Source organism: Drosophila busckii, chromosome X (genome assembly GCF_011750605.1).
Source record: "Drosophila busckii strain San Diego stock center, stock number 13000-0081.31 chromosome X, ASM1175060v1, whole genome shotgun sequence".
Lineage (NCBI taxonomy): Eukaryota > Metazoa > Arthropoda > Insecta > Diptera > Drosophilidae > Drosophila > Drosophila busckii.
The window spans coordinates 14,746,208-14,755,796 of record NC_046608.1 but is presented as its reverse complement, the minus strand read 5'-3'; the positions used below and the strand labels follow the sequence as shown (position 1 = coordinate 14,755,796).

Genomic DNA, 9,589 nt, shown 5'->3' with positions numbered 1-9,589 from the left:
CTTTTGTATGAGTGTGCGAGAGCATCACCGAAACAGCGCGCATGGAAAAAAATGCACGATGAACAAACGTAACGACGAAACAAAATGGCTGTCTCACATTATTTTTCTCGTATCGGAAAAATAATTTATTTTTTTAGCACACATGCATGAGCGTGGGCCATTTAAACAATATTTAACAAAATATCCATGCGTTTTGGTTCATATGCGTCGCTCCTACCATTTTTACTTCGCATTTGTAAATATCTACAGTTAAGCATTGACTAGCACATTTATTTCGTTTTTTTATATTTATTGTCTGCAAAATTTGCGAGTAGTATCCAGTATGCTCAGAAGATATCGAGCACATGTATCGAGCAAAGCTGCTTAGGACGAAGCACACTGTGCAACACAACCTAGTGTCATCCCCACGATGATTGAATTAAAAAATTATTAAGTAAAACAACCTAGTCACAATATTTACAAATTATTTGAGCAAAGTTAAGCAGTCTCTGTGTTTTAACGAACTTTCAGCAAATTCTGAAAACAAATTCAGTTTGTGTTAAACCACAACGCAGTTTGCGGGTGACAGAAATCGACAGCCGATACCAACACAGCTAAATCTACACGCTCCTCACCAATACCAATACATATACAAATAGAAATAAGAGAGCAGTAGCAGCGGTTTGTCGTCATGCCACGAGGAAAGTACGTTAACCACAAAGGCCGTAGCCGTCACTTTACATCTCCCGAGGAGCTGCAACAGGAGTCCGAGGAGGAGAGCGAACAGTCGAGTGGCAGTGAGGAGGAAGATGCCGACACTGCCAGCGGCACATCCAAACAGCCTTCGGCAGCGGGTTCGGGAACCGGAGCAGCACGGAAACCCACAAAGCCTGTACAGCGCAAAAAGCAGCCAGCAGCTCGCAACTCATCTGACGAGGAGAGTGATGACGATGAAGATGGCTCCGATGATGATTCCGAGGGAGAGAGGCGCGATGCCAAAAAAGGCGTGGCCTCTCTTATCGAAATTGAGAATCCCAATCGTGCGATAAAGAAATCTGCACAGAAGCTGTCCCAGGTCAAGATAGACGAAGCCGTTGGCACCGGCAAGCCGGAGCTCTCTCGCCGCGAGCGCGAACAAATCGAAAAGCAAAAGGCGCGTCAGCGCTACGAGAAGCTCCATGCTGCCGGCAAGACAACTGAGGCCAAGGCGGATCTGGCCCGATTGGCGCTCATAAGGCAGCAGCGCGAGGAGGCCGCAGCTAAGCGAGAGGCGGAGAAAAAGGCAGCTGAGACAGCCAAGAAGCCGGCAGTCAAGTAGTAAACAAATTATTGTTTTTTGCAAATAATTTTAATTTTTCAACAATTTTCAACACACACAAGGGGGCTACGGCAATGGCAATTTAGTTAAGTGTTTGAATCTTCGAAAGTTTGTTCGAATACACACATAGTATATGCATGGACACATACATATATTGTCGAGAAAGAAAAAGCCTAACATCTCTTAAGAAAACCAATTTTGTGTAGAAAGTAAATTAACACTAAATGCAACTCATATATACAAGCCTAACAAATAAAAAAATTCGCAACTGTTTAATTTAGGATCCCAAAAAATCCCAAAATGTCAAACGCAAATTAGGAAAACTTTTTTAAGCAAAAAAAATGCTATAAATTAATGCAGTCTTTTGTAATTGAGAATTATATAAATATATATACATATATGTTTACATATATAAAAGTATTTAGTTTGTTGGAAAACGGGAAAACCCCTGAATGTCAGTTTTACTGATATATATATATATATATTTTTTTTTAACAAAGAATGTTCATCTAAATTATAGATGTACTGAAACTAAAAACAACATAATCTCAAAAGTCAGCTTTACTATAAACATAAAGGATTTCTTTGAAAATATATATTGAAAATGCTATTCAAAAAATAATCGGGTTTTCATAATACATAAAAATAGGCTTTAGGAAATACATTTTGAAAAAATCTAATAATTCTAATATGGTTTGGAATATTTCACCTCAATTTGGCCAGTTGAAAAATAGTTCGATAATCTCAACACGATAAATGATGATAATTATCTTATTAAACATGTAATGCAATGTGAACCCGTCTGGATAAGTATTAGAAGAATAGAGTCTGCAATGTGAAGCAACTTGTTATCCGGATTATTGTATTGTATGCACTGTAACATTTAAGTTTAAAAATGCAGCAATAACCAATTTCGCATCCTTTAAATTACAGTTTATTTTAATTCTAGTCAGAGAGAAAAAAAAAAACAAATAGTTAACTATATAAACAGCTACAGACTATATTTATATAACGCCCCAAACCTCTTCGAAGGCTGTGCAGAGCTTGGAGCAGGCTATGGCTGCCGATAATGGATAATTGCTAATTGACAGCAATTCTTCAGTGTAGTCTGTTTTGAGTGCGCCATGCGCAAAGGCACCAATGACCATAACTACAGGCTCGTCATAGGCAGTACTGCCTTCCTCGCCATGTGGCACAAGCTCACGACAATTGTTGACCAGTCTACCTGTGAAGGACATGGCATACTTTTTGCAGCCCACCGGCAAGTGATTGGTTATGGGATTCTTGATGACGGCCATGAGGCGACGTGAGGAATCACTGGCGCGTATTTGAAACTTGTGCAGGAGCTGTACCATTAGGCCGGCAAAGCGTTTAAACGTGCGCGGTATACGTGTCTGTGGATTGATTTCTATGAGCACATTGTGCTCGGTGCGTACAAACACCTGTAGCAGTCCGGCGCGATTTAGCGGTGAATCGAACAGCATAAGCAGACATTGGTGTGTTATGTCTGGGCGACAGGAGCCGGGGTCACGATTGTTCTTACGCATTATGCCCCCATGTTCGTCACAATTTAGTAGCTCAAATGTGTTACCTACCTGGTAATGGCATAGACAACAGTTTTAGCTATGTTACGATGACTTTATAATAAGATCACTTACCTTTACTGTTTCAAGTTGTGCACCTTCGAGCACAATTATCAAACGCTTCTCGCTGGCATTTGTGTACATTACTTTGAAATTCTTTTTGTCCATATCAAATTCGGGGTCATCCTCCTTGCGTCCCACAAATTTGCGTTTGCGATTTATTGTTTTTCCCTGGCCGCCCATTGTTGTATTTTATTTATTTATTAATTTTTGTTATAAATTTCCAACCATGTGCCATGCGGAGAGCGAGAGCGCGTTCGAAACAAAACATGTGTGTCGACTCTGTTAATGCGCTGTTACCAGTGAGCAGGCACTGTAAAACGATAACGATAGCTACACACATATGTATAATTCGAAATAATAGTTCGTTTTTATAAATACAGAGGCCCATTCAAGTTACGATTAATAAATTGAATGCATATTTTTTTTACATTGTATCTATTTAACATTAAGCTGAGTTCTTAACGGCATTCGCCAAAAACAAAAAAAAATTTTTAGCAGTTTGCAGCTGTTGGTTTTGGTTCTTCTAATCCCAGTGGTACACCTGGCCAGGCGTAGGTAACTTTCCAGCGGTGCTCTTTTCAGCCGTTCCTGCCGCCTCCAGTAGCTTCTTCTCCTGCACCAGATCAATAGGTGGAATCACTTCACGACGAGCATCACGTCCGCAATAATAGTTGGCCGAAAGCAGGGCTGATGGACCATCGGGTATATTTGGAGGTGGCTGTGTGCGTTCGGCCACACCATCCTCAAAGCGCAGAGCGACAGTGTGTTCACGCTAAGCGTTAAGAAATACAAAAAATTATAATATTAGACTTTGTTGACGTTGGCTTACATAATAACGCAGGCATAAGTTGCCTATTTGTAGCTGTAAGTGCTATCAAACTTACGCCCAATAGAAACGCGCGTACGCGTTGCAGTAGCGGTGCTACATCACGACGAGCAGCAGCCATATTTTATTGTTTTTCAATTTAAATCTAGTCCTTAATTTTTGTCGTCAACAAAAGCAAAACTAATAGAGCAGTTTGTTTAGGTCTGATAGTGGATGACAGTAGCGAATGAGGCACAATCGATTATCGATACGCCGATGACTGCCTCGCGCCTAATGATAAAAAGTTCTCAATTCAAATAAGTATAAGAATTGGACAGCAAAACAAAAGCACAAGAAGAAAATGAAACAAATATAGTAGAAACAGATACAAATGCTTATATGAGTGTGTATGTTTTCATAAAATGCGTTGCTAATTGTTCTAGCGCAATAATTATTGCTAAAATATCTTTGCATTCTAATTAAAGTCTCAACTTTTGAGGCTAAAGTTGCCGGCCCATAAAGTATAAAAGTAAGATAGCGATAAGCCAGTAGCAGTAATGCACTTGAAAGATTTCAAACCCACTGAATGCTTGAACTTTGCCATTAACTAAAGAAATAAACAAAGAATGCTGCTGAGCTATACTATAGGTATAAATACAGTAGTAATAAATATGTCGATGTAAAAAATATAAAGTTAAATAGCCTGGTTAGTTAGTTGAATTATAATGCTGAGTCAGCGTGACAAGTCTTAAAGATACAACGATTTCATAAGTTCATGAGCTTAATATGTAAATATTAACTCAATCTTTTAACGATTACGTACAGTAAACGCGTTCTATTGGCACTTAACAAGAACTTGGACTTAACTGGGCTAAATGCTGATTATAGCGACGCTTCGCTGTACCTTGTGCTGGGCGTCTGTTCTTATTAGCAGCAACGCCTATCTGCTTCGCACAAATGATTTGACAGCGCTAGCACTCAGACTGTTTATAGCTCTACTTAAAGTGAAATATGCTTGGACTGGCCCTGCTGCTGATTGGCGTCACCAGCCTGCTGTTGTGGGATTATCTGGCGCGCAAGCGGCGCAATGACATGCTTCACTATATGCCTGGTCCGCCGGCTCTGCCGCTGCTCGGCAATGTGCTCATGTATCGCGGTCTTAGTGGAGAGCGTAAGTCCAGACATGGTTTTATTTTGATTGGATTCTTTTCACTCATTCGACTTGCTCCTCGGCTCCAGGCATTATGGACTTTGTGCGCTACAATTGCAAACGCTACGGCACTATCTATCGCGTTTGGGTGCTCAATCAGCTGGCTGTCTTCTCCACCGATCCTGCCGATATCGAGGTTATACTTAGCAGTCCTCAGCACATAACCAAAAACAATTTGTACAACTTGCTACAATCCTGGCTGGGCACGGGCCTGCTAATGAGCACCGGACGTAAATGGCATGCTAGGCGTAAGATTATAACGCCCACTTTCCATTTTAAAATACTTGAGCAATTTGTGGATATATTTGACCAGCAGAGTGCGGTAATGGTGCAACAGCTGCAGCCACATGCCGATGGCAAAACTCCGCTTAATATATTTCCAACTATCTGCCTAGCTGCATTGGATATTATTGCAGGTGAGAGACATCATTTTAAATTGAAATTCAACATGATAACTAAGCCAACATAAATTGCTAAAACAGAGACTGCGATGGGCACCAAGATCAATGCACAAATGCATCCGGATTTGCCTTATGTGCGCGCCGTATTCGAGTGAGTAGCAAAAAGGAAAAAGGAACTGCAGCTTACAGATATTGCTAATGTTTTTTTTGTTGATCTTAGAGTGACCAACATAATGACGACACGTTTTATTAAGCCCTGGGAACGCATCGACTGGCTGTTCCGGCTGCTGGCACCAAAGCTGGCGCAAAAACAGGATGCGCTCATTAAGACAATGCATGAGTTTACGGAAACCATAATACAACAACGGCGAGAGGCGCTCATCAACGATCAGCAGGGACAGCAGAAGGCTGCTGCTGGTGAGCTGGATGATTTGGGTCAGAAGCGTCGCATGGCGCTGTTGGATGTGCTGCTGCAATCGAACATAGATGGTGCACCGCTGAGCAATGAGGATATACGCGAGGAGGTGGACACATTTATGTTTGAGGGACACGATACCACATCGAGCGGTATGTCGTTTTGCTTGTACGAGATCTCACGTCATCCACAGGTGCAGGAGCGCCTCATCAATGAGATTGAGCAAGTGCTGGGAAAGGATAAGCAGCGCTCGGTAACGCTGCGTGAGTTAAACGAGCTGAAGTACTTGGAGTGCGTGATAAAGGAATCGCTGCGCTTGCATCCGCCAGTGCCCATTATAGGACGCAACTTTAGCGAAGATGTGGAGATACGTAAGTAACAATTGATGCCTCAGCGCAACGCGCCAACTACTCTACTCTCTCATGGCCTCTTAAGGTGGCAAGCGCATACCCGCTGGTACCAACTATTCCATAGGAATCTATATGCTTCTACGCGATGCCAAATACTTTGAATCCCCTGACGAATTCAAGCCCGAGCGTTTTCTTAACGACGTTGACGACACCACCACCCAAGCTCATCCCTATGCCTATATACCATTCTCGGCGGGTCCACGCAACTGCATTGGTCAGAAGTTTGCCATACTGGAAATGAAGAGCACCATTAGCAAGACCTTAAGGCACTTTGAGCTACTGCCGCTGGGCCCGGAGCCCATTTGTACGCTTAGTCTAGTGCTACGTTCCAAAAATGGCATGCACATGGGCTTACGCCCACGTTCGTAGTAGCGTATCAAGCCATAAGTGTATGTACATATGTATTTATTTTTCAATTAAGCTTTACTCGCTGTTTACAATTGCATGACAGCTGATAAGAGGACAGCTGCCTATTAGTTGATCTCTGCTTTAATTGCAAAGAGAGCATATTAGCTTCATTTGATTTGTTACTTGCTATTTATTTGAATTATTTTTATACACTTTTTATAAATTAAACATGCATCTGAATTTCGCGCGCAATGTTACTTGTTGTTTGTACTTTCTTACATTTTGATTTACAGCGTATGTAACGGTCCTGCAGTCTGTTTACAGCCACCGCTGCTAATGCAACTTTATGCATTTGACTTTACAGCGTATTTAACAGTGCGGCAGTCTCTTAACAGCTGCCGCTGTTATTGCAACTTTGACGATTTAAGCAAAGTTAAAAGTGTGGCAATTAATTGCCTTTAAAACTTGATTAGTAGGCTGAAGCTAATTTTATGTATTGCTAAAATTCTTGTTTGAACTTTGTGCCTTGCTCTAAAAATTTAGCAGTTGCTAGTAAAGTCAACATTTGAAGTTAACAGTCAAAGTACATTAGTTGCAGCTTCAGCGGGTTGCATGCAGTTACAAATTTGCGGGCTTTAAATATACTATTTAATTGTATTGTTTTAAACAGTTGCGATTGTGTCTTTAATATGGTGAGTTAGCAGCAGCGGCTGATTTTTAATTTTATTATATAATAGCAAATTATCGTTGCTTTTGCATATGCATATCAAATTTATATTATAGCGTTTTGATAATGCTGCTACTGTTGCTGATAGTAAGCGCTTTGTTGCTATTGCTAATACGCAGTGTGGGTCAACTATTGCTGCTGGAACGACGACAGCGCCAGCAGCTGCTATGTGTGGCGCCCAATGTATCGCGAGTGCCACTGATTGGCGCACTCTGGCAGATGCGCGACTTTCAGCCGGATAGTGAGTGGAAAACAGCACAGATCGATATACAGTTGCTTAACTTTATCTTGCGTAGATTTGCATGTGAAGTTTGCCGAATATGTGCGGCTTTACGGACGCAGTTTTGTGGCCACCGTTTGCGGCCGAATTATGCTGGTAACCGCTGATCCTAGTCTGGTGAATGCATTGCTGCTAAGTCAGCAGCAGCTGCGCAAGAGCATTGTATATGGCGCACTCAGCAGTTGGCTGGGCAATGGTCTGCTGCTAAGTCGGGGTGCGGCATGGCATACAATGCGTAAATTAATAACGCCCACATTTCACTTCAGCATACTGGAGCAGTACATTGAGGTGTTCGACAGGCAGTGCAATGTGCTGATTGAGCAGCTGCAGCAGCGGCAGCAGCAGGATGACAACTGTCAACAGTCGCTCAATATATATCCCTATATGTGTTTAGCAACGCTGGACATTATTGTTGAGGCAGCCATGGGTGTGAGCATCAATGCGCAGCAGGATATGGACTCGCCAGTGGTGCAGGCTGTCAAGGAGTAATGACTTTTAGTTAAAGATTTTAATTTCTAAAGCTTATGCTTACTTTCTTTAGTGTTACCAATATTCTGGCCACACGCTTTATGCGTCCACATTTGCTGCCTCCGTTGCTGTTTCGTCTCTGCTGGCGCAGTGGTTATCAGAAGCAGCGCGCCGGCATACGCCGCCTGCATAACTTTACCGAGCAGCTTATAAATCGACGTCGCCAGCTGTTGCAGCAACAGCAACAATTGGAAGAGCCGCTAACGCTCAACAGGCGCACTGCCCTCTTGGACACGTTACTACAGGCGCGTGTGGAAGGCGTCGCTTTAACAGATTCTCAGATACGTGATGAGGTGAGCACATTCATCTTTGAGGGCCATGACACGACCACATCTGCTGCATCCTGTTGTCTGTATCTGCTGTCGCGACATGCAGCAGTGCAGCAACGACTGTTTCAAGAGCTGCAGGCGCACTTCGGCGACAATATGCAACGTGCTGTGGTTTATGCAGACTTCGCGGCGCTCAACTATTTACACTGCGTGGTCAAGGAGTCATTGCGTCTTTATCCGCCCATACCAGCTGTGGGACGCTGTCTGGAAAAGGATTTACCTCTCGGTTAGTTAGTATTTGACTGTCAAATAATTGCACAGCAATTGGTTACCCATTACTATTGACAGCTAATGGCGCTCAAGTTCCAGCTGGTAGTAATGTCATTGTGCTGCTCTGGCAACTGCTGCGAGATGAGCAGGTGTATCAGCAGCCGATGCGCTTTTGGCCCGAGCGTCATTTAGACACTGAAACGAGTTACAGTTATCTGCCCTTTAGTGCGGGTCCACGGAATTGTATTGGCCAACGCTTTGCCTTGTACGAACTGAAGACAATTGTTATCAAAATGCTGCGTCATTTTGAATTGTTGCCGCTGGGCGCTGAGCTGCAGCCGTCGATTAAAATAGTCCTGCGCTCAAGCACGGGAGTCAACTTGGGCTTAAAAGCACGTATTTATAAGTGATGCCAGTGATGAGATCCTGGTTCATGGTTCCGGTTCACTTTACTATAATAAATAAACAATTATTTAATCAACTTCCAATATGTTGAATATTTTTACAGACAGCTTACCAACAACAAACAATTCCTTTTAGATTCCAATTGCAGCTGACTACTCATGGACTAGTTGCAAGCCTATCGAAACATCGATAAGAAATTTGCCTGTATGAAAACCAATCGATGCTCTTTATATGAGCCGATAATTTTTTAAATGTCATAATAAGTACTTGAAAAGCAGATCATAAATGTTAATTATAACTTTGATGCACCAAAAATAATAAAAACAATTTAAAAGCGATTGACTTTCAGAGAAAAATTTCAATCGAGCTGCAGTGCCAAAGAAAACACGAAAATGTAAACATCAATTATGTGTGCAATTGTAAATATATATTATATACATATGGCCTGAGTGTAATTGGCAAATTCGCTAAATGCAGTATGCACATCATTTATGTTTTTATTTTATTAATTTCGGTTTTAGGTAGCTTGTTGCTTTTTGTTGCTGTAGGTTGTGGCAATTAACAAAGACAGGTGTTGA

The 9,589-nt window shown here is 42.0% G+C and overlaps 5 protein-coding genes across 6 annotated transcripts; 3 read left to right on the top strand and 2 right to left on the bottom strand.

Moving 5' to 3' along the window:
• Nucleotides 1–418: 418 nt before the first annotated feature.
• On the top strand, nucleotides 419–1,674 carry LOC108605811 (28 kDa heat- and acid-stable phosphoprotein). The gene has a single exon (XM_017995617.2). The coding sequence runs from the start codon at nucleotides 671–673 to the stop codon at nucleotides 1,295–1,297; it is 627 nt and encodes a 208-aa protein (XP_017851106.1). The 5' UTR covers nucleotides 419–670; the 3' UTR covers nucleotides 1,298–1,674.
• Nucleotides 1,675–1,986: 312 nt separating this feature from the next.
• On the bottom strand, nucleotides 1,987–3,161 carry LOC108605672 (ribosomal RNA small subunit methyltransferase NEP1). The gene is made up of 2 exons (XM_017995464.1): nucleotides 2,956–3,161; nucleotides 1,987–2,892 (listed from the first exon to the last, which is right to left on the bottom strand). The coding sequence occupies exons 1-2, from the start codon at nucleotides 3,121–3,123 to the stop codon at nucleotides 2,302–2,304; spliced, it is 759 nt and encodes a 252-aa protein (XP_017850953.1). The 5' UTR covers nucleotides 3,124–3,161; the 3' UTR covers nucleotides 1,987–2,301.
• Nucleotides 3,162–3,361: 200 nt separating this feature from the next.
• On the bottom strand, nucleotides 3,362–3,969 carry LOC108605673 (NADH dehydrogenase [ubiquinone] 1 alpha subcomplex subunit 7). The gene is made up of 2 exons (XM_017995465.1): nucleotides 3,828–3,969; nucleotides 3,362–3,715 (listed from the first exon to the last, which is right to left on the bottom strand). The coding sequence occupies exons 1-2, from the start codon at nucleotides 3,888–3,890 to the stop codon at nucleotides 3,467–3,469; spliced, it is 312 nt and encodes a 103-aa protein (XP_017850954.1). The 5' UTR covers nucleotides 3,891–3,969; the 3' UTR covers nucleotides 3,362–3,466.
• A 701-nt stretch (nucleotides 3,970–4,670) lies between these two features.
• Nucleotides 4,671–6,784, top strand: LOC108606769 (cytochrome P450 4d2). 2 transcript variants are annotated; one of them, XM_017997181.2, is made up of 5 exons: nucleotides 4,671–4,919; nucleotides 4,988–5,374; nucleotides 5,441–5,510; nucleotides 5,580–6,145; nucleotides 6,210–6,784. In XM_017997181.2, the coding sequence occupies exons 1-5, from the start codon at nucleotides 4,760–4,762 to the stop codon at nucleotides 6,551–6,553; spliced, it is 1,527 nt and encodes a 508-aa protein (XP_017852670.1). In that variant the 5' UTR covers nucleotides 4,671–4,759; the 3' UTR covers nucleotides 6,554–6,784. The 2 variants fall into 2 exon arrangements, with proteins under 2 accessions (XP_017852670.1, XP_017852671.1); XM_017997182.1 differs by lacking the exon at nucleotides 4,671–4,919 and having other exon boundaries at nucleotides 5,168–5,206; nucleotides 5,275–5,374.
• An 84-nt stretch (nucleotides 6,785–6,868) lies between these two features.
• LOC108606770 (cytochrome P450 4ae1) lies at nucleotides 6,869–9,067 on the top strand. The gene is made up of 5 exons (XM_017997183.1): nucleotides 6,869–7,224; nucleotides 7,316–7,500; nucleotides 7,556–8,024; nucleotides 8,081–8,622; nucleotides 8,685–9,067. Exons 2-5 carry the CDS (start codon nucleotides 7,326–7,328, stop codon nucleotides 9,014–9,016), a joined length of 1,518 nt encoding a protein of 505 aa, XP_017852672.1. The 5' UTR covers nucleotides 6,869–7,224; nucleotides 7,316–7,325; the 3' UTR covers nucleotides 9,017–9,067.
• The last annotated feature ends 522 nt before the right edge of the window (nucleotides 9,068–9,589 follow it).